This window comes from Denticeps clupeoides, chromosome 3 (assembly GCF_900700375.1).
Source record: "Denticeps clupeoides chromosome 3, fDenClu1.1, whole genome shotgun sequence".
Taxonomy (NCBI): Eukaryota; Metazoa; Chordata; class Actinopteri; order Clupeiformes; family Denticipitidae; genus Denticeps; species Denticeps clupeoides.
The window spans coordinates 8287555-8315459 of record NC_041709.1 but is presented as its reverse complement, the minus strand read 5'-3'; the positions used below and the strand labels follow the sequence as shown (position 1 = coordinate 8315459).

The 27905-nt window shown below is 43.1% G+C and overlaps 1 protein-coding gene across 8 annotated transcripts; it reads right to left on the bottom strand.

Annotated features, from left to right (window-relative positions):
• Positions 1-31: 31 nt before the first annotated feature.
• On the bottom strand, positions 32-26935 carry sptan1 (spectrin alpha, non-erythrocytic 1). 8 transcript variants are annotated; one of them, XM_028971645.1, is made up of 57 exons: positions 26798-26864; positions 24611-24651; positions 19901-20140; positions 19509-19634; positions 18829-18969; positions 18382-18662; positions 17910-18054; positions 17655-17809; positions 17425-17560; positions 17215-17316; positions 16999-17136; positions 16586-16696; positions 16415-16492; positions 16154-16309; positions 15810-16014; positions 15527-15708; positions 15108-15351; positions 14872-14994; positions 14431-14648; positions 13975-14067; positions 13749-13883; positions 13502-13650; positions 13126-13185; positions 11539-11737; positions 11349-11453; positions 11204-11236; positions 10949-10984; positions 10539-10586; positions 9950-10041; positions 9631-9775; positions 9163-9344; positions 8947-9046; positions 8629-8826; positions 8303-8449; positions 8063-8166; positions 7806-7968; positions 7538-7552; positions 6475-6606; positions 6232-6369; positions 6034-6138; positions 5753-5961; positions 5545-5665; positions 5321-5442; positions 5095-5227; positions 4912-5010; positions 4659-4818; positions 4449-4525; positions 4105-4314; positions 3714-4010; positions 3527-3639; positions 2944-2961; positions 1742-1796; positions 1367-1563; positions 1213-1266; positions 791-937; positions 559-706; positions 32-471 (listed from the first exon to the last, which is right to left on the bottom strand). In XM_028971645.1, the coding sequence occupies exons 2-57, from the start codon at positions 24638-24640 to the stop codon at positions 346-348; spliced, it is 7476 nt and encodes a 2491-aa protein (XP_028827478.1). In that variant the 5' UTR covers positions 24641-24651; positions 26798-26864; the 3' UTR covers positions 32-345. The 8 variants fall into 8 exon arrangements, with proteins under 8 accessions (XP_028827478.1, XP_028827480.1, XP_028827479.1 ...); XM_028971647.1 differs by lacking the exon at positions 24611-24651 and having other exon boundaries at positions 26798-26935; XM_028971646.1 differs by lacking the exon at positions 7538-7552 and having other exon boundaries at positions 26798-26865.
• Positions 26936-27905: the final 970 nt, after the last annotated feature.

Below are 27905 nucleotides of genomic sequence, written 5' to 3'. Positions count from 1 at the left end.
AAAAGAATGAGGCCCCCAAAAAACAAGCTTACCAGTTTTAACCAGTAGCGTTTATTAATGCACACTGCAGTCTTACAGGTGATGTTATAGCATACCATCTCTCTATAGGTTCTTAAATCAAGCAAAGCACAGCTAAAAACAACCACAATAAAATGCAGACAGATTCACTACACTATTGGTCAGTGAAGCACAACAAGTGTAAGATAAATAGGTAAGTTAAGGTAAGATAGCAAGATACAGGTACTGTGTACTATAGAGAACGTTCTAAAGTTGGAATCATGCGGTTCAGCCGTGTGCAGGGAAAACGCATCCCGATTGGTCACTGGCAGGCGGAGGGGGTGGGAATCAATTGACAAAAAGTGAGCGAGTGAATTCCACAAAGTCAAAAGCGGACGGGAGCTCGCGGCCCTTGCTATCCAGGTAGGGCTTCATGTGAGAGATGCAGTAGTCTGCCTGCTCCTTGGTCAGGTTCTGTGGGAAGGAGAAAGTGTGTACAAATGAACAAGACAAAAATGGAAGGAAGGGGATAAGCTCATTTAAATACAGTGTGAGGCATACCTGGTAGAGTTCTTCCTTTGTGACGTAGGGTTTGTTTTCGGCGCTGAGAGCGCGGAAGGCGCTCTCAATCTCCTCGCTTGATTTGACGTTCTCTGTCTCACGACTGATCATGAAGGCCATGTACTCCTGCAAAGACACGTTGCCATCCCTGCACAGAGAAAGACATTGCGGTATTATCTCTGCAAATGCTGTTGATCTAGGAATTTGGGTTATAGAAGGTGTCCTGGCTGACCTGTTGGGATCCACCGTGTCCAAAATGGACTCGAATTCTGGGTCTGGTTCTCCTTCTTCCACCATGGGCAGGTCGTAACCTAGTGAGCGCAGGCAAGACTTGAACTCCTGGTGGTTCAGGCGACCAGATTTTTCCTTGTCAAAGTGCCTGCAAAAGAAGTTAAGAAAATGACCACCCTGTGCCATACAGAAACATGGAACAAAAGTAATTTACATTTACACCATTCAGCAGACGCCCTTATCCAGAGCGACTTACAATCAGTAGTTACAGGGACAGTCTCCCTGGAGCAACTTAGGGTTAAGTGTCTTGCTCAGGGACACAATGGTAGTAAGTGGGATTTGAACCTGGTTCTTCTGGTTCACAGGCGAGTGTGTTACCCACTAGGCTACTACCACCCTCAAGTAAATATGACACCCACTTACTTGAACATCATGCTGAACTCCTTCAGAGCTTCTTCTGTTACTCCCGTAGTGTTCCTGAATCAGGAAAAAAAAACCCACACATCTTTTATCCAGATCTGCTTAGCAACAGTTTAGGTAACACAAAGGCCTGTAGAAATCCATCTATCAATCTGACCTGGCCTGGATCTGCTGCTCCAGATTGTGCTGCATCCTCATGCCCAGCTGGTCCAACTGATCCCACTGTTGAGCCAGACCCACCGTGCTGTGCTCCGTGTATTTGTTATCCAAGATAAGTGCCTCTTCCATAGCTGCACCCAAGTCCTCAATCTTCTTGAGCTGGCTGCGCATGGCACGGATCTCTTGGTGCTTACGCTATGGTAGTACACCCAGTAATTAAGATTAAAACACAGCTCTAATTCCATGACTGTCCAAATGCAAGAGGTTGAAATTCAGCCTATGGTAAGATGATGGCCACATGTTTGTGATGTCGTACTACTTGTACTACTATGACTGAAGATATAAATGTTTTAAATCATAAATCGAGAATCACCTTAGTGGCCTCCAGCTGAGATTCTAGAGTTCCAGACTCCTCCACCATGCAGGACCTGTTCACACAAACCACAGTGAGAGATGGTAGAGAGAGACAATCCATCCATGGGAAAAAAAAAAAAAAAACAACATGCCACATTCACTCCACTCATAAAACTTGTTTTTGGTAATCTATCAAGACTAAATTTGTTAAAACCTTCTGAAAAATAACTCATATTACAGTTAATGTCTAATATAAAAAAAGGTGTTCTGCTGGTACATATTTGGATTCTAATTTAAATAACCAAATTAATTTCTCTCTTAAATGAAGAGTAATACTTACCCAGGACCTTAGCATTGGAAAATAAACATCCCAGAATGCACCATGCTAAAGAAGCCATTTCATACTAATACTACTCTTTTTCCATGCATGCTTACAGCCCTTGCCACAGGTCTAGAAACTGCAGGTTTCTTCAAATCAGGATTATTTACTGAGTAATTAGTGTTTCATCTGTGCAGCTGACATGTTTAAAAAAATTTGAAAAAACACTTGTCATTTGCACAGAGGAAAAGCAGTGTCCAGCCCTGAATCCAATACGTAATTATTCAGAGGCTGAATAATAAAAGTGAAGTACACACTCCTTGAAAAAGTGATCAATGTAGCCAGGCTGAAATCAAGAGATTCATCTCAAGTGAATGTTAGTAAAGGAAACTGCACACACAGAGTCCATATGGTGGGTTTAGACTCAAGTGAGAGGTGGAGGGTGAGTCCAGAAAAAAAAAAATTGGAAAAAACACCTTCCAGACAGATCATCATCAACTTCATACTGATAGACTCGGATTACCCGACGATAGGCTATGCTATTTAGAGAGGAGAGGGAGGGATGAAGAGAGTGTAAATATTCAAGAATATTAAAAACAGGTATAATAAAAGAAAACTTGTTTTTTCAAAGAAGAATAGTTGAATTTTGTTAATAAAGAGTATCCTAAACTATGAAACATAAAGTATGAAACATATTTCGGAGAACCCAGACTGCAGGTGGATTGCACGGACATCATTCCTGACTGATGTGGATGTTATCCTTCTGTCTATAAACCCTTTTTATGAGCAACATGCCATTATAATTCACATTCATTCCTCACACACGTACATTCATACATACACACTGTCCATGGATAACATACAGAGGCACACAGAAAATCATAGAAAAATGTGATATTAACCCATCCAGAAGATATGTCCTGATAAGAAAAATGATTCCATACACCAAGGTTGCAGCAAGAGAGCAGGAAGGGACAATTTGGGGAGGGGTCGGAGAGGGAAACACATAGAGAGAAAAAGAAAACATTTGGTTAAAACAGTCGTGACATCAGGGTTGCCACAGGTCAACCCCCACAAGACATGTGTACATAGAGATGCATGAATCTGTGTAAAGCGTGACTAGTGTGAAATTCACAAAATGCAGCACCCAAATGCCCCCCATCTAGTATATCAACACAATACAGTGCAAAACATGCAATTATTTACTGTCTACAGTGATTTTAGCACAACATGATTAACAAGAAGCAACTGAGAACTAAGGAAAGTCAGAGAATTTCAGGTTAACTGAAACCTCAGTTCTGGAGAACAGGTCTCGTGGATTGGTGTGCTACATGCAACAGATCCACAGAAATTGCATGCATTACAGATGGATAACAGGCACAAAAGCAAATAACCCACACATACTACACACTAGATACATGTGCATGCAAAGGGCACTCAATTGGTCCAAGCAGGTTTCTGACCTCCTGACTATGGACACCCTACCTGGTCTCCTGCAGCCATTGATGGAAAGCATTGGCGTGCTGGGCAAACTCCTGCCTCAGCTTATCATTCTCCTCCTGGCGCCTCTGCTCCTTCTGAAGCTCTAACTCGCGTTCCTGCAAGACAAGTTGATAAGCTGCGTGTCTTCTTCTACAAGACATGCAGATTATTAAGCATTTCTGCTTGTCACCTTGATTATCTTTTGCAGGTTCCTCCAGGTCTCTTCCAGGGCCTCCATGGTGAACCAGGTGTAGGGGTTGGAAACCACCTGGTAGCTCTTGATCTGCCGGTCCAGCTCAGCAAGCTGACTGAAGTCGGCCTCAGCTGAGCTGAGTGAGGAGCGGAAAGCATCATGAGCATCACGCAGTGCCCGTATCTCTTCCAGTGAGTTACAGCGCACTGGATCAGTCAGGTCCTCCTCAGCATTTTCAAACCAGCTGTTGAAAGCTGAGGCTTTCTTGGCGAATGTCAGGAACAGGTCTTCTACCTGGAGGGGGTCAAAAAAAAGGATGTCAGTGTCCCTGAACACCCACTGCATGTAAACTGGAACTTTAGCCAAAATCAAAAGATTATCTTCCAACCTTCCTGAAATGCTCCTGAGCTTCCAGAAGCTTCTTCTTGCGAGCAGCAGAGTTGGAGAGCAGCTGGTTCCATCGCTTCATGAGTGTTGCATGGCGAGCCTCAATGGCCCGGGACTGCACATGTTTGGCGGCCAGCAGCTGGTCTTTGAGTGTAGTAATGTTGGTGATGCCCTCTTGCTGGAAGGCCTGCAGACCAGCATCAAATGTCTCCTACACATCCAGCCAATCAGGGAGGAAGAGAAACACCAGAACGTTATTGGAGCTGAAACATGTAATACCACCTTTTGTTACATTCATGTGATTTGGTTATTTTGACAAAATGCACAATTGTAAGTAAGTCATACCTGCTTGGTGAGTAAGGTCTGTACAGAAGACAGATCCCGGCCATAATCATCAGTCTTCAGGCTGTTCTCCTTCTCACCTGGAGACACACACACACACACACACACACACAACAGGTGTTTTTTAAGGCTGAATAAGGCTGGACAAAGTGCATCATGGTTAAATTTACCTTTGAAAAATAACATAAACCCCCCCCTACAAATCCCACTTACCAATCCAGGACTCAACCACATCCGCCTTCCAGTTAAACTGCAAGAAGGCAGAGTTCTCGTCCAACTTGGCCTTCCTCTGGGCAGCTGCCCGTTCTAGCTCACCGACCTTTCCTCTCAGGGCCTTCATCTTAGCCGTAATATTGTCCACATGGTGATTATTCTGCAGCAAGAAGAAATGTCAGAAAACAATTCAGCTTTCGATTAAGCTTTAAGTCTCAGTGAACATGACGATAGATCAAATATGATGCTGTACCTTCTTGATGAGCTCATCTCCATTGGCACACACATCGCTGACCCTGTCCCTGTGCACAGTAAAGTCTGTCTCAAACGCTTCATGTTTCTTCAGTAAGCCCTGTTGGGAGAACCATGATTCATGTAACCATTTGTGCCGTTGGGGTGAAATGTTTGAAATGCAGAAATGGATCAGTCACTTTACCTGCACAGCTGCCAGGGTATCACCATAGTCTTCACTTCCCACCAGGTTAAGCTTCTCATTAATCCAGGCCTCTTCCTCTTCCACATTTGCCACAAACTGCTGGTACTCCAGTGACTCCTCAAGTCTCTGCCCTCTGCAAGTACGCACAGAATCCAACCAGGTCATGCCCAGGCATCCAAACATAAACCCCTACAGACAAAGAGAGATTAGAAGTCTCTATCCCTACCGGGCAGCAGCCAGATCCTTCAACTCCTTCCAATGCTCCACAAACTGGCCAAGCCTCTGTTGGATCTCCTCCTGTCCAATGGTGTTGTCATCTGACAGCTTCCTCCCAGTATCCAACACGGACTGATGAGACAGAAAAACGAAATTAATATCTGCCACATCAACCTCACTTCCAAGCGACAACCACAGAGAATTCATTTCCACAACATGTTGGTGATCTCTTACCTGAATGGCTGGCTCATGGGCCCCCAACTCAGCTTCCAGTCTTTTATGCTTCTTCCTCAGATTCTGCACTCCTGTCAAATCACGTCCATAGTCCTCTGAGCTCACTAGCAACTTCTTTTCCCTGAAAGTCACGAACACTAGGTTGACTCCAGGAAACATCTGTGAAAACGTTTAATGTCCTTTTGGTGCTTCTTGAGGGAGCACTTACTTGATCCATGATTCCTCGTCATCCAGGTCTCTAAAGAACTGATGTAGGCGGTGGGATTCATTAAGCTTGGCACGTCGGCCAGCAGCCATGCTCTTGATCTTGCCGAAGCGTCCATTAACAGAGTCACGTTTGTCCTTGACTTGAGAGGTGTCAAAAGCGTTGCTGGCCATCAGGCTGTCAGCCTGGCCGTTCAGGTCCTTCAAACGATCCTGGTACAAAAACAACATGGATGTTAAAAATACTCCACACTTCAGCAAACATACTTAATGAAAATAAATTACCTCATGAGCAGAAATATCAGCTTCCAGAAGCTGATGCTTCTTCAACAAGTTGTTGACGGAGGCCAGATCTTTTCCATAATCCTCAGAGGCAAGAAGTGCCTCGACCTGAATATTAAAAGGAAGAAATAATATATTTAACCTGAACTAACGGGCTAAGTAAAGGTCAGGCTTAATCTGAAAGAATCTTGGAATACTTGCCTCGGACAACCAGAAATCAAAGTCTTTGATGCCAGTGTTGAAGTTCTGCTGTTTGTTTGCCTCCTTCAGCTTCTGGCTCTTCTCTGCAGATTTGTTAACCAGGAACTGCCACTGCTCATCCAGGGCATTGAGACGTGCCTGTTGTGTAAAAGAAATTAAATGCATATCAACACATTAAATGTGCATCAAATGTGTTCATGACAATTAAGTCCAATTAAACAGTAAGAAAATTTGTTTGTTTACCTTGACTGCATCCTCACTGCCAGCACAGGCTCCCCTCTGTATGAGAGCATTGCCGGTGTCAATCACACCACGAATGCGGTCCGCATTGGCATGGAGCTCAGCTTCAAAGGCCTGGTGCTTCTGATGCTTGCTCTTTTGAGTGGTTAGAAGAGAAAAAGAGTGACAATCACATTGGAAACAGCAGATGGGTCTTTGTTTTTGTCTTTGAAGATGTAATGTTGATTTTGGGTTAATAAATGTATATATCAGTAGTAAGAAAAGGTGACCAGGTCAACTGATCAATTCCAAAAAATAACACAATGTGGATATTATGAGTGAAGAACCACAACACCAAATAAAAGGTGAGGTGACACTTAGACATTACAAAACAAGGACAAACAAATATCTTATTCCTATAGACACAACAAACCACATTAAAATAAATAAAATTACACTTCTGGAACACCTAAAGAAGCTGAGCTCTTTTTCCACACTTAAATGACACCACCAAAGAAGGAGAGAGAGAGAGAATGTGGAGTAGCACTTTGCAGGGTGACTACTCAACAGCATATTTACACACATAAACACACAGAAAGTGTCAATGCAGTTATGTACTGCAAAAGCCCTGGAATATTGTTTTTGGAAAAGTTGAATCAGCAAAGCAGAAATGAATCCTACTCTCCTCTAAATTGTTTTGATAAAAAATTATCATTCAAATATTCAAAAGATGCCTGTGTTTCTGAAGGTCTACATTATTACCTGGGATAGAAATGTCAATTAAATTTTTCAATTTAGTCTCTCTTCTTCAGGGAAGAAGAAGTGTGGAACATTAAAAAAAAAAAAAAAAACTTCACGCAAAATAAATGCCAGCCAGCCTCTAATACAAACAGTACAAGACAACACATGGTACAATCACATACAATACAGGGTAAATAAATTAAACTGAAAACCATAAGAAGCGAACACACAACACACAGGAGCAACAAACAAAGAGGGCAGGTGGTACTTGACTACACGTCCAAACACTTAAGACAAATGCAGACACATGGGGAGACCTAGTTAGCTTACACACTACTCAACTTACCAGCAGCTTGGACAGCTAAAACAAAACAATAAAAACAAGACAATAAACAGTATTATTTCCACAGGTCAGTAGGGCCGGTTAGGGGCAGAAGGTATTATTAAATGTAATTATTGTTATTAACATGGGTGTACTGCAGAGTTAAACTTCTGTGAGTTTTAAACAATCCAGGTTTTAATAAGGGGTTGGATAAATGCTTAATGAACACTTGAAGCATTACAGCAGACGTAAATTTACTGTTCGATACCAGGTCCCATCAACTAAGTCATACCTGGATGTTGGTGGGGTCTTTGTAGGATTCGTCGGTGGCCGTCTGGAGTTTCTCACTGATCCAAGCCTCAATCTCATCCACATCACGACTGAATTGCTGGAGAGTTTGAGACTCACCCAATTTAGATCGTTTCTCAATCATCTGAGCCTTCAGACGGCGCCACCTAAAGGTTGATGAGAACAACATAAATCACTGATGTTTGTACACATAGAAGAAGACCCTGCATATTAAATACAGAACAAGAAAAAAGGGCTGACCTGTCCAAAACCTCATTACGACGTTTGAAGATTTCTGGTTTAGCGTAATGGTCAGCTCCAATCAGCTGGTCAGCAAATGACTGCAGAGCAGCAATCTTCTCCTCCTATAAGTAACCAAGGCTTTTTAGCAATACTATAAGTATATAACATGAAAAAGTCAGCATTTCTAAACAAGCTTACTAATGACAGGCACCACAGTATTTTCCAACAGGCTTACTGTAAAAATAAAAAAATACTGACCTGAACATTAATGGCCTTGTCAAAGTCCTCATGTTTCTTAATGAGGGCCTCTACACTGTCAAGAGAATCACCCTTGTCATCACTGGCCAGGAAGGCCTCACGGGCTGCCATCCAGTTCTCAGCCTGCTCACAGTCCCTGTTGAACAGCTAGAAACAGAGAAGAAGAGGAAAAAAAAAACAGGAAAAGCCTCTTACACAACACTGCAATCACAGATTAACTGTTGCATTTGTGATTCCAAATACATCTGTTTATGATATGTCACAAATTCTAATACACACACCATATTACAAATGCAAACTACAAAGGAAATAGATCAACAACTCACCTGAAGCTCCAGACACTGATCCAACATCATCCTGCGCTGCACCCAGGCCTTCTCCAAGTCAGCCCGCTCACGGTCCAGAGCCTCCAGTTTCTGCTGGATCTCAGGGCTGGCATAATGCCCCCGTGCCAGCAGCAGCTGCCCAAACTGTTCAAATGCCTGGAAGGTGCCTGCACGGGCATCAATCTCGGTGCGGTGCTCCTACCAGGAAACCAAATGTTGTATGAATGAACCACATAGCAGAAATGAACAGTATGCTTAAAACATGTCTCCAGGGACTAGAACCAGCCCATTTTATGGGACACAACATGAGGACAGTACCTGGTGCCTCTCCAGCAACGCCTCAGCTCCAGTCACATCCTTGGCCAGTTCATCTGATGACACCAGTCCTCTGATCCCATTGATCCAAGACATTAGGTCCCTGTGTGTAGCAGAACATAGTTCAATCATCATTTGGTTTAATATTTGTTTAGAAAAAAAACATTATCTTAGTCCATTTATGGTTTTGTGGTAAATTAGTTTAATTGAATCAACTACCTGAAGTCACTGAGGAAGCGCTGCAGGTCATGAGAGTTGCCCAGTTTGGCTTTGCGCTGGTCTGCACGGCCCACCAGGCTGCTCCACGCGGTGTTGAGCTCAGTGCACTTCTCCTGGATGTCATCCACTGCCTCTGGGTGAGACTGGATCAGGCGCTCTGCTGTCTCTCCAAGGGAGTTCACCTGAAACATAATGGTTAGACAATTATACACTTATATGCAACAGTTCTGTCACACTGATAAAAGTATACATGGGTGGCAGTAGCCTTGTGGGTAAAATACCCGCCTATGAACCAGAAACAGTATGAACCAGAACCAGTTAAAACCTCACTTACAACCATTGGTTCTCTGAGCTTAACCCTGAGACTGTCCCTGTAACTACTGTAAATTGCTCTGGACAAGGACATTTGACAAATGCCACAAATGTAAAAAGATATCATTAATATGCTGAGTGAATGGGAATACTGACCTTGTCTCCCAGGGCAGCCAGGTCTCTCTCAAAACCCTCATGTTTGCGCTGCAGGGCCTGAACACTGGCAAGGTCATGTCCATAGTTATCAGTGTTCAAAGCCTGGTTCTTCTCCTCAATCCACTCCTTGGTCTCATCAGCATCTCTTTAAAAGTCAAAACACACTTAGTGAGTGCTTATACAGATGCAAGTGGCATATGAATATCGCAGCATTTTTTAAATGAAATGTACATTTAGAAGTTTAATAGTTAAAATAAAACGAACCACTCACTTCAAGTCTCTACAATGAGAGCAAATATGTTTTGTATTATGCACATACCTGTGGAACCTCTGCACCTCATGAGCACTGCCCAACATGTTGCTTCTCTCCTCAGCCAGCTGCTGCAGAGACCTCCAGCGGTTGTTCAGCTCCTAATATGAAAACAAAAACCAATTCATTTCACATCAACTCACACAGCATACGAGAGGTCTTCCTCTTGTTTTCTATTAAAATCCCCTATATTTTATTTGCCACCTGCTGGAGGTGCTAAAGATAACATTTGGATAAAACTGTATCTTGAATTTAGAAAGACTTTTTGAATGCTGACATAATCTGGATGACGATGATTGACAAATGGAACAAAAAGGGGAGAAATATGACTGGGGAGATCAGACACCTCCCCAAAACAATGAAGCAAACAATCACAAGAAGATGGGTGACATAGGACACAGGACTAAAGCATGGATGGGAAAAAAATTAACAGCATAGTCAAATTATATTGAATCTTTCACCACAGTGGATCATGATGGGTTAGTCTCCCAAGCACATGAAACACAATGCAGGAGTGAGTTGGGAGCTGTGGGATGGTGCTGAACGCAGGGACATGGGGAAAGGTGGGGAGGGGGGGCGCATCATAAACCAACCTTACCTTTATTGTATTAAAGTTAGCCGTCGTTTGGACAGCCAAGCGAACAGACTAAATCAAGGTAAAGCAAAAAAAAAAAATTCAAAAAATAAGTAAAAACCATCACCATATTAGTAAAAAGGCCCGTTTGTTCTTCACCAAAGGATGAAAATAAGAGAAAAAAATGTGGCCTTCAACATAGTACAAAACTAAGAAGAGTAACATAAAACTAGTGAGACAGGTTTAACCACATCTTCTCTTATATGAAGCTGCTATTATGCAGACATTAACTGTAGTAAGTGAAAAAACAACTTAGTAAACAAGAAGTCAGTAACAAGAAACTCCAGGTCACTTCATGCGCTAGCAGTTAATTGTGGTCTTGATTAATATTTAATATTTATATTAAATACTACATGAAGATGTCTTTAATTTACCTTCCATGGAGAGGCATTCTTTGAATCTGCTTCATCCTGTGGTAATAATGCAAGATTGGTTAATATAACACAAAAAATACATAGTAAACAGCATATATTTGTATCAATATTCAAGAAACTTTATCACTTTATTATGATTCTGTATGGATATATTTAATATTCAACATTCATATTAAATGCCAAAACATGCACATAAAATGTTAGTACTGCATGCTTAAATTTTGCATATACTCAATAGACTCAAAGGGAGTCTACCTTGCCAGGAGCTGACCCCAGCATCTCTTGTTGCTATGGGTGTGAGAGATAGGCACAGGTTATGAAAGCAGCAATGCACAGAAGTGCATAAATGTTGTAAACTGTTGCTGCTGGGAAGGGTTCTGAATGGAAATTTAGCACATACCTGTGCCTGAACAACTGGAGCCTCCTCGGCCATCAGCCCCTCGGACTCCAGCTCTGATGCGACCTTGTTAATGTCCCTCAGACGAGACTCATTTGCCTTCAGATCCTGTTAAAAATGGATCAGATTAGGAGATTTTGCTTACAGCAGTATGTTTCATGATGAGCTCAGTTTTTGAAAAATGCCACTGTACCTTCTGGAAGTCATCAAATTTTTTCTGAAGCACCTCCACCTGCTCCAGATCAGAGCCCACTTCTTCGTTGGTGAGGGCACTCTCTTTCTCATGGATCCACTGCTGAAGCTCATTGGCCTCACGGAACAGCATGAACTTCTTGCAGCTCTTTTCCAGCATGTCCTTTCTCTTCTCCCCCAGTTCCAAAAGTGTACCATACCTATAAGAGACTGAGTGTGAAATCCAGAGCAACTATTGTCCAAAATTTGGGATGCACCGATTGATTGGCAAGGGATTGAAAACCAGGAAATCTTCAGCCTAATCATATTTTCGATTCCAAACCAATCCTGTGCTCAGACCGAAAAAGAGTAAAATTTGCAAGAAAGGACAAGCCACTCCTTCTGCTTGGATGAATCGCTATGAAACACACAAGAGCCAGGAAGTTGCTAGAGCGCTCAAAACACAGCGTGAGAAGAATAGAGTAAAACAGTGAATATGAATATGCCGATAGCGCTTCTGCTTTTAGACCGAACAGTAAAATCAGACATCCAGAGAGCACCGTTCATGCTGCAGGGTTTGGTTCACTATACATCATTATTTCAGTTAACTTAAATGTACATCTATAGGCATCACATGTTCGGTCTGCAACTGGATTAAGTGCGTAAGAGATATTGGGGCAGTGGTGGCCTAGTGGTTAAGGAAGCGGCTCCATAATCAGAATCCCAGTCCGCCAAGGTGCCGCTGAGCAAAGCACCGTCCCCACACTCTGCTCCTTGGGTGCCTGTCATGGATGCTTACTGCTCACTAAGTTAAAAGCAGAGGACACATTTCGTTGTGTCACCATGTGCTGTGCTGCAGTGTTTCACAAAGACAATCACTTTCAAAGCATCTGTATTTGTTAGTAATACAAATGACTAGTTCCACCCTTTAGCACAGATGTACAATATTACAGTCTCTCAGTGTCTCTTGCACTTACAGTATTCAACCTCTTGTGCACTTACTCAACACCTCCAAACTATGATTCAATCTTTTTCGGACAGAAACTGGGTCTCTCTCATGTGTTTCATAGCAATTTATCCTTACAGAAGGAGCATAAGAAGGTCACCTTTACTCAGCTTTATTTATGCAGTTGGTTTTTTCAATTAGTAATATTCAACAATATTTTAAGAAAATAACAATTTTCATTAATTGAAAAAAAATATTTTTATATGTCTGCAAAAAAATCTGCAAAAATCAGAATTGGCCAATCACACTCATGAAAAATTGGAAACTGAAAGATTCAATCAGTGCATCCCTACAGAAAATAATCAGCTCAGAACTGATACATGCCCATCTTTAATGATAGTGCCATCCATTGCAACAATGGATGATGGGAAGCGGTTTCTGGTAAATAACATCAGTAAAGAATGATGCGGGAAGCTGCATTCCGCTAAATATGCAAAACACAACCAGAGGCAACTGTCGGTCACAAGAGAGCTAAAGCTTCTATCCCAAAACCGAATAGAAGGGTTCTAATAAGGACAAGCAACAATGACGACACCAATGGTTTAGGATGGTGGTGGTAGTGGTGGTGGAGGTGACAGTAAGGTCTTATCCTGCAGTACTCACAGTTCCTCCACCTGCTTCATGCGCACAGACACGCTGCATACCTCCTTATTGACCTGAGTTCTGACAGAACAGGTCACCGAGATGCATGCAACCATTAGTGGTTAGGAGAAAAAGGGAAGAGATGAAAGGAAGAGAGAAAGAAAAACAGAGAATAGGATAGAGAAAGGCAGAACCATTAGTGAGAAGAGAAGAGCCTCTTGCAGAACTGTATCTCACTTGCTGAAGCCAGAAGATTAGAAAACATTATTAGTTCAGACAGGTTAGGAAGATTGTGGTTAACAGTGATCCCTGCAAAGCCTTGGGAAGAATACATTTACTGTTTTGGCAAAATACATTATTGTCTTTCATGGGGGACAATTTGGACAAGTTCACTTACTGTGACTCAATCTGATCCTGACGCACTGCAATGCTTCCCTGATCATCCAGGAGGTTTTCACGAGAGGAAGACTGGGTAGGGTCCAGCTTCTTCACATAGGCTGCTGGCACAAATCCCTGCCGGTCATTCACCTCCACTTTCCACCAGTCCTGTAAGGGATGGGCAATGATGATGGGTGAGACTGGATGCACGGTTTTTGTAGTCCTCAGTAGTGGCAAATTAAGACATGGTTTAGTGGAAGGCATACTTTGTTTGTGCTGTTGAGCAGGGTAAGGATGTCACCCTTCTTCATGGTGACCTCACGTGGGCTCTTCTCCTGGTAGTCATAGAGGGCCAGAACCAGCTCCTTACCAGTCTCATCATCAGTAGGGGCCACTTGTTGCTGGTGGGACAAAAAGGAACATTAAGGATAGATGAGAATGTCTGCAGTGGTGTATATGCGTGTGTGGCTGGTAATGCCCAAGCTAACTCACCCTGCAAGACTGTGCCTGTTCCTTCAGGGAATGGATGCTGCTGCCATATGCACTCAGGTCAGACATGAGGGCCTCATGCTTTTTCAGCAGAGCCTGTGGATGGAAAAAAAAAAAAAAAAAAAAAAAGTTTTCAAGAAATTATACTAGTTCTAGTGAACACATAAAAAAAAAAAAATATATATATATATATATATATATATATATATATACACACACACACACACACACACACACACACACACACACACACACACACACACATATATATATATATACACACACACACACACACACACACACATATATATATATATACACACACACACACACACACACACACACACACACACACACACACACACACACACACACACACACATTACAAACAGGTTGTGAGCTGTCTATAGGAACATACATTAATATAAATTCAGTCAAAATTGCTGCTACAAAAAATACCTCAGCAGAATCCTCATCTTTGCCATAGTCTGTGCTGCCCACAATAGGCTCCTTTTCCCTCATCCAGGACTCAGCCTCATTGGCATCTGCAAAGTACTGCTGTGCCTGCAGAGAGTCCTCCAGGTCCTGTCTGCGCTGGGCTGCTTTGCCCTTCAGGGTGTCCCAGCGGTTGTTCAGCTCTCCCAGTTTAACCTTCACATCCTCAGCAGCAAAGTGACCTATCAACCACAAGCATCCACATTTTCAATGGGAAAAAAAATACACACAAAGACAGCCATAAAAACTGTTTAAAAATGTGCATAAGGTTTAGGAAATAAAATGATTTGAAGGAACAATTGTTTTTATTTCACGTGACACAATTTCTTTAAAACAAGTCTACAACGTGATAAATAAAGTTACAGAGTAACTGGCTGACTAAACTGCAGGTTATGAGTTACAAACCTTCATCCACCATGGCCATGCCCTTCTGAGTGACCGCTTTAATCCGAGGCTCATGACCAGAGATCTCCGCCTGCAGTGCCTGGTGCTTCTTCAGCAGATTCTGCACTCCAATCAGGTCTTTACCTGAGTGAAAAAAAATATAGGTTATGAAACGGTAGTATTTTAGAGAGTATTGTAATCACTATTAATAATTCACAATATTATCATACACCCCCCCCCCCCCATCTTAAACTAACCCCTGTTGGTGGAGGCAGCAATGGGCTCCTTCTCACGAATCCAGGTCTCCTCATCCTCCACATCTCTGAAGAGCTGCTGGAGTCTCAGGGAGTCAGACAACTTCTGCTTGCGGGCAGCCATGGGTTCCTTCAAAGCCTCATAACGAGCCACAAGAGCCTCTTGCTTCTTACGGATGTTATCCGCATCAAAATGACCCGCCTCCTGGAACTGCCGAGCCTGGATGGTGATGCCATCAATCCGGTCCTGATAATGGGGAATGAATCCAAATGCAAATGAATTATGAGTATGGGTATTTGCCTCAGATCATTATAGCTTTTTGTGTCTACCTTAAAATATTTATGCACATCTCAGTTATTTGCATTCATACAAGAGTGGTCTTTGGCCTAATATTTTGTGAGACGGTGGTAGAAAAGATCACCTGGTGTGCAGCCACATCAGCCTCCAGCAGTGCATGCTTCTTCTGCAGGTTTTGTACACTAGTAAGGTCTTTTCCATAATCATCCGATGCCAGATGGCCCTCAACCTCATACAGCCACAGCTCGATGTCCTCCACATTGCGGTTAAACTGCTGCTGCTGGTTGGCTTCACGCAGTTTAATACCTGATGGGACAAAATAAATGACTCTCTCTGCCTACATACAAAGAAACTTTTGCTGTTATTACAACAATGGATTGAGGATTTTTCTAATCATACAGTTTTACCTTTGAGCTCAGTGGCTTCCAGAAGCTTCTTCCACTGGGTGCTGACCTCATCCATCCGACCAGACACTTCAGCAGAGGCATAGTGTTTCCCATCAATCAGCTCCTGCCCAGACTTCTGCAGGGCATCAATGCGGCTCTGGTTGGCAGACAGCTCAGCCTCAAAGGCCTGGTGCTTCTGCACCTTGCCCTGCAGGTTAGAGGGGTCCTGATGGACACAGAAACTTGATTGTTAAATGGATAAACATAAATGAAGGAAAACCAAAAAACTGAAAATTCCATTTAGTACTGTAAGGTTAAATACTTCAGGGCAATGCATACATACACTTGAACAAAAAAAGGCTAACCTTATAGGCCTCGTCAGTGGCAGTCTTCATCTTCTCATTGATCCAGCTCTTCAGTTCATCAGAGTCACGGAAGAACTGCTGCAGATGGAAGGAGTCCTCCAGAGCAGCACGGCGGGACTGAGCACGCTCATGAAGGGCATTGCGTCTGCTCAACAGCTAACATGAAGGGAAACAACAACTCATCACTTAAATGTACTTAACACAGCATTTATTAACTGCTTTATTCAATGCTGACTACTTCAAACATGGTTCAATACATACCGCATCTCTGCGAGTGGCCACATCTTCCTTGGCATAATGGTTGTTCTGAATCAGCTTGGTAGCAAACTCATCCAGGGCCTAAACCACAATATTGATTTTTAAAAAAGTATTTTGTTTAGTGGAAAGATGTCCTGTGTTAAAGCATATGATGGAATCTAGAGAATTTCTCACAGTGATCTTCTCTTCCTGGGCACTGAGGGATTTCTCAAAGTCCTCATGTTTCTTCAGTAGGGCCTCCACGCTGTCAAGGGAGTCACCCAAGTCTTCATTCAGTAAAAAGGCCTGCAGATAAAAAAAGATAACCATTTTTACCAAGACATATACTGAACTGAGTGGTAGTAGCCTAGTGGGTAACACACTCGCCTATGAACCAGAGGACCTAGGTTTGAACCCCACTTACTACCATTGTGTCCCTGAGCAAGACACTTAACCCTGAGTGTCTCCAGGGGGGACTGTCCCTGTAACTACTGGTTGTAAGTCACTCTGGATAAATGCTGTAAATGTTGAACTGGAAACCGATGAAGTGTGAAATGGTGGCTGTTCCACTTTTTACAAAGAAAGATGTAAATAATGGGGTTACACACCTCTTGTTTGCTCATCCAGTTGTCAACTTGCTCTGTGTCTCTGTAGAAAAGCTGCAAATCCATGCACTGCTCATACTGTTGACGTCGCAGCTCCCACAGTTCCAGCAGAGACTCCTTCTCCTCAGTCAGAATCCCAAGCTAGACACATAAACACATTTTAAAGAACATGCTCAAGCTTTGGAAGACAAAAAAGGCAAATCAATAAAGTATATTCACCTTCTCCTTGACCTCTTCAGAGGCGTAGTGTCCAGTGCTGAGCAGGGCCTGACCAGCTTCATCAGTGGCTTTGAAACTGTCCTCATGAGCATCAATCTCCCCCTTGCAGAAACAAACAAAATCTTTATTTACAGAGAAAAGAAACAATATAGTAGATACAGAAACAATATAGGCCACATATTTTGTGTATCTGTGCCTCAGAGTGAGTACCTTGTGCTCCTGGTGGCGGTCGAGCAAAGCTTCAGCTCCTGCCACGTCATTTGCCAGCTCATCAGCATTGATCAGGGCCTTCATTTCTGTCACCCAGCTGGTCAGGTCACGGAAATCTGCAATAAAGCGCTGTAGCCTGCACAAAGGGAAGTTAAACCTAAATGTTAGACAAGATCTTCCGCAAGTCAGCAGCAAAGTGTTGTCATGACAACAGGCAATCAAGGACAGACCTGTACGAGTCATTGAGGTGAGCGTGGCGTTCGGCGGCCAGCGTGCGGATCTGCTCCCAGTTGGTGATGAGCTCATCTCTCTTGAGGTGGATCTGAGAGGCGTTCTGAGGATGGGTCTGCTGCAGTCGCTCTGCCTCAACACCCAGAGTGTTCACCTGAGTAGATAGATGGGACAGGTGAGTTGAGGGACCCAGCTAAGCCATGTTATGGTTTAAATGTCAAGATATATTTTCATGTGATAGTGACATAGCTGACCTTGTCCTCTAGTGCAGCCAGGTCTCTCTCCAACCCTTCATGTTTGCGCAAAAGAGCCTGAACACTGGCCAGGTCACGTCCAAAATCATCAGAGGCCATCAGCTGCTCCTTCTCCTTAATCCAGCTGATAGTCTCGTCCACATCCCTGTGGAGAAAAACATGTTTCCATTATGCCCATGAACAGAAAATGTTCAGTGTAGTTGGTTATTCCAGATTAACCTGCTTGTAATGATATTTTATTCCTTAAAATGTCAGAAAAAAGTGGGTGTGTCTTACATTCCCCGTCCACATAAAAAAAACAAATGTAATACCGGTAAATGTCAAGTGTTGTAGTGAATTTTGAAAAGAACTGTAAATAATTGCCGTAAATAATTTAGAAATGCTGATAATATGAATACTAGTATATCTGAGAATATACGAATAATACATAGACACCTATACATTCACAGAAGTTCTCAAAATGCCCCAATACCTGTTGAAGCGCTGGACCTCAGCAGCTCCAAAAAGTTTCCCCTGCCTCTGCTGGGCCAGGCCTTTTAGCCTCTGCCAGGCTGCATTCACCTCCTCCTGCTTTCGAACAATCAGCTCAGTTTCAGGGTGTGCCTCCTGGCTCAGTTTGGCAGCAGCCTGGTTGACTTCGTTGACACGCTCCTCATGGGCAGCCAGGTCAGTCTGGAACTCTTCAAATTTCTTCTGGAGTAGTTCAACATGTTCCAGGTCCTGGCCCAGCTCCTCTGATGTCACAATGGCTTCCTGAAAAAAAATTATGATAAAAGAATCAAGTTATGGCAAAGTGCCTACATATTTATCTATTCGGGAGAATTCCATCTACATTTGATCTATACGTTCCACCACAGGATCTCTATGTGCAAAAAGTGCATTGTATCTTGCCCAATTCTCTTACGAGTGACTGACTAACCTTGTCACTGATCCAGTCCAGGGCATCCTCACACTCACGCAGGTACTGCACCAGTTTCTGTGCCTGCAGGAGACGCAAGCCCTTCTCCTTTGTCTTCTGCAGCAGCAGGTCCCACAGGCGGTGGAGTTCCTCCAGTCGTGTCTATGCAGAGACATAAAGCACAAGGTCACTCAGCATTCTACAAAATTCAAAAATAAATAAAAAAAAAAATAAAAATACTGATTGTATCTGTGCTGAGGTTTTTGGATTTGCATGGCCATTTTGTTAGGTCAATTACCTACAGACTAAACCCCAGATCAGCATTTACACAGAGAAACCAGGAGAAGGAGGTGTTGGAAATTTGCAGAATTTACTACAGAATTTACTACAGAATTTACTCTAGTAAAAACAGCTAGAAAGAGCTTGGAAAAATCATTCCATGCAGACACATCAAACCAATCTCAAGCAAAGCCTTCTGGAACCTACTGGAACATAACTTCCATAATTGACACTTTTTACTATGGGGCGCTGAGCGGTCCGGTACGGCGTGAAGGACTAAACCAAACAGGAGGAGGTTAATGCTCTTTACATGTGCTCCAATTTACGTAAATGGGCAACAAATGACAATTCTAGCACAGACAAATACAATGTTTATTTGATCCAAGAAAATAATTGTTAATATTCGCTAAAGGGTGTCTTACCCGGATAGTTTCAGAAGCAAAATGGCCCTCAGAGATCATTAGGTTGCCAGTCTCATCGAGTTTGATAATGGCCCCAGCATTGGCCTGCACCTCTGCTTCAAAGGCCTGGTGTTTCTGGAGCTTTCCCTGCAGAAAGCAACATGGGCATCAGATTAGGAAAATGCACAGGCATGCTCTCCCATCCTGCAAGGCATACTATCTGTAGCTTTAAAGTTGGTCAAGACAAGGAAACTAACAGCATCTACACCTGGTATTATCAGGTTATGTCTGCATGAATTGGGAAAAGGTCTGTATAATATTTAACATTGTTTTTAAAGAGGTGATACAATATGATCATACAACTTAAATAGAACTAAAAATTGAGATATGAATAGAAGTTTAAAATATCTGACTTGTAGGTTGCTTGGGTCCTTGTAGTTCTCATCAGAGGCGATCTGCAGCTTCTCCTGGATCCATTTTTCAAGCTCATCGGCATCCCTGCGGAAAAACTGGAAGCGGTAGGAATCCTCCAGCTTCTGCCTCCGCATAGCAGAGAGCTCCTTGAAGCGCCGGTACCGATCCAGCACCTGCTGCCGGCGCTCCTGGATGTCATCGGCCGTCTCCAGAACTTTTGTCCCGCTGGAATCCATTGTCTGAAGAGTGAACAAACTATTTAAAAACTGCTCTATACAGCACAATAATTTGGCCCTTTGTACATCTCAGATTGTGCACTTTATTGGGTGAGAAGCCAGCACTCAGTAGAATGTATGGCAGTGTGAAATAATATTGTCACAGGGAAATTAAGGTATCAGTTTTGAATTACGGGTCTACTAATGCACCATATTCAACCGGTCTGATAACTTGGAAGGTTTAAAGTTGAAGAGCTGTATAAAAGCTCACTTTCACTTACATTAAGGTACTATAAGCCCAAGACACAGCCTGGGCTTTATGGCACAAGACCATAAAGTGGTAGAAACCTCACACACACACACACACATACACACACAAGGGAACCAGCTGACAGGCAGCTGAGTGCACGAGGGGGGGGGGGGTCCTGTTGGAAATTCCACTCGCCCCTGAACAAATGGTTGACCGGCACAAAGAGACTGCTGCAGTCAGCCTGATATACAGACAGCCCCCTACCCTGGAGGGCTCCAGAACAACACCCTCACTCACACTGATCCAAAAAACATCCATGCCACCCTCCCCCAGTCAAGCCAGAGTAGGAGACATTGGGCCTGGGCGATATAGAGTAAAAAAAAAAAAAAAAAACGATCACAAAGTACTTTCCTGTACTGAACAATTTTGTTTGTAAATCGATTTTTATCACTTTGTTCTGATATTGCCAGACTGAAGCCGAAGATGCCAGATATAATAAACAGTTCATTACCATATGAAACCATGACCTTCGCTGCCCTACTTGCCTCCATTTTCAGCCATTTTGCTCTTTGCTAGCGTCCTTCGGGTGTCTCCGTTTAAAAGTAACATAGAAGACACACACAAAAGATGCTCATTTCTTCAGTTTTATCGATCGCGGAAAAAGCCCAAGGCTGATAACAAAGATCGAGCTGAATTTTTTTTTTCATGATCATCAATACAGATCATATAATCAATCGCCAGCCCTAGGAGAAATTGTGTGTTTCAGATATATACACACACACACACACATACACACACACACACACACAGGGTCACTGGGAATCAAAATTCCCCTGCCCCACCCAAGGAACTGTCCCATATCTCAGGCTATTTCAGGATATGTGCATGCCATGGACTGTCTGCATGCCAGTTGAAACCAGGAAATATTTACAGCTCCTTGGACGCTGCTGTCATCTGGTCATAATCTATGCTTGGGCATTATCAGGGCCGTGTGACATTCTTTGAGAAGCCGGGCTTTTGCTGACATTCAGCCAGTTTTTCACTGATTCAGACACCTTTTACAGAGATGTGTGAACATCTGAAATCATTCCACACACTGGCGAGACCCTTAAATTAATTCAGCACACTAGTGTGACCTCGAACTCTCTATGAGGTTTATTAGGGGCAACAGTGAAAACATATTGATGACATTTCATGCATAAAAAAATTTCCCTTTTGCTTCTGGGAGAAAAAGGATGACTCTATACACAAACACACACACTCTCTATGCTAGACTGAATCAATAAGATCTGTCTGTGTCCAACACCCCCTGCAGAGAAAGGAAACGGGGGAAGGGGACACATTAAAGAGGGTGAAAGAATTTGGTCAATGAAACCCCTCCATTACAGAGCAGATCAGTCGAGTCAGCGGCTGCGTTCCTCTCAGTATCCGGACTCCATTAATGCCGGGCCCGGAGCAACAGAGAGAAAAAAAAAAAAAAAATGCAGACCATAATCCCACAGCACGGGGGAAGAGACCATTACATCAGCCGGCCGAGCCGAGAGCACTGCAGCCCTAATGCCGCGGCTACATCGGGAGAATCAAGCCCAAAGTGCCTCACATTAACAAAGTTGTGCCCACACTGCAGTGGACAATGGAACCCGTGCGAGTGTGTGAAGCTCACCGATGCCTAGATAATTACACGGCAACCTAAAATGTTGAAGAAAAGCGCAACGATCACTGCAGATTCAGACACGACGCCCCCTTCCCGGACGGATATCGCCCCCCCCCTGACACCAGCCCCAATTCACCGTCCACATGTCGGCTGAAACCATCCTGGGGATTTACCAGCAGGCTGCGACCTGATTTCTGCCTGATACTCATTGCAGAGGATAGACGCTTAAACCGAAACAAGCTGGTTGACTAGCATAGCGCTTGAGTCCCCCCCCCCTCTCCTGAACTGCTGTTAAAACAGCCCCGCCCTCGCCGTCTCTTCGACCGAGGTCACAGCATACCTTCCCTTGAGTTATTTCACCTCTGAAATGAATGTTTGCTTCATCGGCTGTTGGCTTTCCAGAAATGCCAACAATTTGGCTTCACAAAAAAAAAATTTCAACTATTTGGAGAGATCAGGGCACACGCCTACCTCAAGACAACGTTCAGCGTGCGGTCCGGACTGAGAGATAACGCCGTTTTTTTAACGTCTGCTGCCTTTCTTAGATAACAGCCTTGCTTGCAGCAGCTCCACCCACGACACTCACGGAGAGAAGCCTGGGATGGCCGCCTCACGTTCCGCCCGCATGACAAAGCCAAAGTCCAACCAGCCTCTCCCGCTCGGCCATCGATTAGCATTTCACACTTCTATAGAGCTGCAGCTTTCCTGGGAGGAACCGTATCCATTTCCTTCTCTCCGTCCAGCCTGTAAGACGAAGATGAGGAGACTGTCATTCTGCTGATGTGGCTTCAGCAGAATGTGGCAGTTCTGGGAGAAAGAAGACGTGTGAACCATTCTGAGGTCAGACCACAGAAACCAACCAAAACCAGATGCCCACAGACCCACCGTGACCAGAGACCACAAACACTCCAGACCAGCTCCTCACTAAGCTCGGCCTGCCCTGATAATGAGCCCTTTCTTCCAGCCACACAGCGCAGATTCCTGCAGGAGAATTGCGTGGTGGTATTTATAAACCCTCTGCGGGGCCGAGTGGCACACATCGCCGCAGAACTGTTTCAGGCCAAGAGCAGAGAGAATGCGACAGCCATGCGGAGAGTGTTCTGCGACTCCGTGCCACAGCCGTTCCATTAAAATGAGGCAAAACTAAACACAATATTAAAGCTATTTATTTAGAGGCACACTGTTTGAACATTTTGTTGTGCACTGTGATGTTCAGTTTCAGTTAAGCTGAACAAAACGACATCCTGTAATGGTCTAATGGTTCGGATCGAAACCCCAGCCTCTCTGAGGACGAGGCGTTGCCTTTATTCATGCTCTAGGCATGAACGCGCCCCCGAACCAGGCCCCAGCACCCCAGCAGGAATTCTATCACTCACACACACACACACACACACACACACACACACACACACACACACACACACACACACACACACACACACACACACACACACACACAGTGCTACACTCCCATGACGGGAGCCCAGAGCTGGTGGGAAAGGGGATGAGGTCACATAACGAAGCCTGGTGTTTCTATGGAAACACATCTGCTAGCGCAGAACATGACGGGAGCCTGGAAGGATGCGAGCAAAGAATTTACAGGAAATGGGTGGGCTGCATCCGAATGCATGAGTTGCCTTAAGAACAGAAACAGCAAACACTCATTCTGCGTCAGACATGTCATTATGCCTAAAGGAACACACTTAGTACTAGGGACAAGGATAGGTATGGGAATATTTTATATGTATTTAACTATGGTTATTTTAATATGTAATTAACTATGGTTAATCTTTAACTTCCATTCATTTTGTTAACGCTCTGTTTGATTTTATTAGATAAAAGGCACAAAGTCTCTCAAACATAACATATTATTTACAACACACAGAATTACAGTCTCATACATTCAGCCCCCCACCAAGGTCAGATTGCCTTCAACCATTTATTATTGATGAAGCTGAAGCACACTGGAAGAAGCTGGAGTGCTCCTGTAGTGCTAGATCACCAAATAGCTACTGAAAACAAAATAAAGAGATATGGTCATTGTGGCATGTTAGATGTGTAATGTGGGTGTTGTGACTTCCAACAAAACACTGCAACATTCATGCACAAACCACAAATCACGGCATGCAGCACACAATGCACTGGATTCATTTTTTTATCATACGGCCATGAACACATGACTGGGTGAAATATTTTCTCTGGCTTTTTAGACTTTTTAGGCCCCACCCCGGGGAAAAAAAAAAAAATCAATATTGCGTACCTATGTTCACTATAAGACAGCAGTTATTTAACAAATCAGGACAACAAAGCCAGGGATTTTCTTGTTTTTTTCTCACTCTCAGTAAACCTGCGTGTTCCCTTCCCTCTGTCCTCTGCAGTGCAGGCAGACGCAACAATCCTGCAGCGGAAAGACAGAGTGGGGAGGAAGCCAAGACCCAGCCCAGCCCATGCATTTTGTCCGAGCAAAAGGAAATGTCCTCATCAATCTGCTCCGCCCTAGAAGCGTCGGGTCATCTATAACCCTCCTCTGGCCTTGCACTAGTGTGACACAGCAAACCCAACAACTCAACACACCAACACTACACATTACCTTCAGTTTGGGTTTAATAAACTTGGACATGGCGACAGGTGCTAGGGGGGTACAATATCAATCGACAGTTATAAGATTAAACAAGAAAAACAAAGAGACGTTAGCAATAGACAGATCAGCAAGTTGGGAATGCATGCAAAGGAATGAAACCGCACATAGCTGGTCTTCGAATGACACCAAACAACAGACAGAAATGTTGTCACACACACAGACACACATACACCAACCCACGAAGCACATGTATAAACAGAGTAAAGTACACAGCACTGCATATCTCATACAGAGATGTCAAGAAGACAGAACCAGCCGGACAGAGGAATCTCTTTTGAGCAGTGAGTGAAGAGAGCATTATCAGCATATGATGAGAGGTTCAAAAGAATAAATAATGGTCAAATGAGTGGTACACAACTCAACAATTGCAACCACTGCAATGCTAAGGCATCCTCTGGTGACTGATGTCTGCCACAATGGATACGATTTTGTGAAGACACGGGGTCAAACACCTAGGTTCATAAAAATATTTCTAAACATATTTATGAACCGAACATAGAGAAATACATTTTCAAAATAAATTCTTGCACAAATCATCTAAATGTACAGGCTGGACAGTCTGTGGTGGCAACGCTTTAAAGAATGTAAGGCATGTTCCAGTAAAAAAAAAAAAAAAAAAAAAAAAAAAAAAAAGCTGCTCAAGACAATCTTTTACTGGACCTTCCTGATATATATTTAATTAAAAATCCTAAATTTAGTCTGGATGCCTGCAGCACAGCTAACCCTACATCATTGTGCCATAAACAAATTAATTATGTTCTGAGAATAGGCCTGAAATTGAATTAGAAAGACACAGCCATGTCAATGCGATGCAGAGAAGCACTGCCTGAAAAAAGGACAAACGAAAGCTTAAAAGCAACATGCTGGCAATATTATCCAAACACCCACTGAGGGCCAAAGGACGTTCCAGCATGCTAATAATTGGCTTGCCAGATTTTGGCTTTCTGGTCACTAATCGAGATTTTTCACGGTCACTGGGGACCCCGGAACTGCTCAATGCAATGTTGCATCTATGTTAAAAAAGACAAGCAAATGGCTTGTGGATAAAAGCTATAAACGTGTTATTAGTGCATAGTATGCAGTCTAAAGCAACCACAAAAAATACAAAATATTCCGAGACTGTATACTAGACTGCTACTCCTTTTGGTTGATATTAACATTAAGCATCAATACAGCAATGCCCATATCAATAATTTTAAGGGTATTTAGTCTCAATATAATGTAGCCTAAATAATTTGTCAGGCTTGTTTAAAAGCTTTTGTTTTTTTTTGCTACAGTAGAAAATCTTTTAACCCATTCTTTATTTATTTCGCATTTCCCAAAACATACAACGGGAATTAAACCAACCGGACGGTTAAGCGCGATGTTTTGTGGAGTAAGCAGTGACCGTGGGGCAGCAGCGCATTTTATCAATGACATTCCGGCCGTACGGGCGCTGGGTGGGTCCTGAGCCGAAAAACATCGCGGCTAACAAGGAAAAATCCGCCCACGGGACAGTTTTATTGTACGCAACGCACGGACAAAAACGGGACAGAGTCTTGCTTGCAAAGACGCGCAACAGAGATTAGCAGCAGTCGACGTTCCGGCGAGTTTGACGCAGATAAACGCCGATGTCTTCCCGTCTCGGCAGCGTATTAGCGCATAGCTCGTAAGCTAGATAAAGCTAACGCCCCACCGCACCATCCCACAAAAATGTTTCACACAGCAAAGCCGCCGCATACCTAAACCCATTCACAAAGCTACATTTTTATTTTCAAATCAAGTGCGTGAGGGATCTGTAAAAGAAAAGCGTATCACAGACGTTATCGAAACGAATAGGCGCGTAGTGTAACTAGCTAACTGGCTAGTGGTCTTTTCTCCTGGTGGGGCAATAAAAGCATTAGCATAGCTTGTTACAAGTCATTCATGCAATTTTTTTCAACAAAACTCTAATGAAAGACGATTCGCGTCGCTCATCATTTACATTGCGCCTTATTTAGTAGGATGGTTATGGTGCTTATTTGTGAAAATGTGTGTCGACAGCTGAGGCAGCTTTTATGTACAGTAAAAACGACCGTTCGCAAATAAATAATCGGTAAATGAAACCCAAAGCATTCCTTTAAACAGAATCAGTCAATATGATTGCAGCAGTCGTACCTCGTCAAATTTGAACGCTCCGCTTTCAAGAACCGGATCGAAACGGGTGGCCACCTCCCCGAATGAAATAGCTGCTGTGGACAGAGGACCAAATATAACACACCTCGCCAGGCTGTGACGTCATACGCCGCAGCAACTCACCGAAAGCTCTTCGGCACATTGGCGGAAGAAGCCGATTGGAAAACGACAGGAAATTGACACAGTAAATTATGGTGATGCGCTCCTGAAAACCTTCCCATGGTTTTTCCGTCAGCTTTAAAAGTGAGTACTGAAGTAAGGCAGGATGACCACACATCATCACACGGCAACATTTATTTCTGTTTCTTAGAATTTGTATAGCTGCATCAGACTCATCGAACACTCTCACTCAGGAACTTGCTGACATCATCAGTCTGACCATGCAACTTCTGCTATGCAGGAAACGACCACTGGCACACACTAGTAATATAGAAATGACTTATCAAGGTAAATTTGTAACAAAAATTTTTATTAATCTTTCCAGGAGTGAGGTGCATTAATAGCATGCATGTTCTCCAGGTAGTTAATGGGTGCAAAGATTGCAAGGTCACACCTCATCTTTAACACAAGACTGTATGCAGTCACTGTTTCTTAAAAGCTGTATTCTCATATAGAAATGGTTAAATGTTAATTACACACATTTTATTACATTTCAGTACAAATCTATACACATATATAAAACATATACACCAATTAAAAAACACTTTTGAATGTGTTTGAATGTGCATACAATATACATAGTAAGCTACCATGTGTTCAAATTAATAATATTCTGCCTGAGTCACAAAATCAAAGATGTAGAAACATCTTCACATGAAGCAGTAAAGAATTTACAATGTACTCAATCCAGCTATATAAAGTAACCACAAAATTGTGACCTCCAAGACTGGACAGAACCATTTTTTGGTTCTATGTTTTAGAACAGAAGGGTTTAAAGTGTAGAATTAAAAATGCCCCAGACAGGAACACCTTTTGATATTATTACTAATAACAGTATCATGATAACAATCAGTACTGTGTTGCTGTGAATGAGAATGACAACCAAAAATACATGATCTTAGAGAGAAATTAATGTTACAGTGAGACAAAA

Bases quoted from the DNA above. Each gene is read 5' to 3' on its own strand.
- sptan1 (XM_028971645.1), bottom strand. From the start codon at position 24,640: ATGTCCAAGTTTATTAAACCCAAACTGAAG. The intron at 14,649-14,871 runs GTTTGTAACTCA...TGTGGTTGATAG, and splicing joins CATGGCCATGGTGGATGAAG to GTCACTTTGCTGCTGAGGAT. The intron at 13,186-13,501 runs GTAAGTGAACTT...CTGTTCTGTCAG, and splicing joins CAGGATCAGATTGAGTCACA to AACTCAGGTCAATAAGGAGG.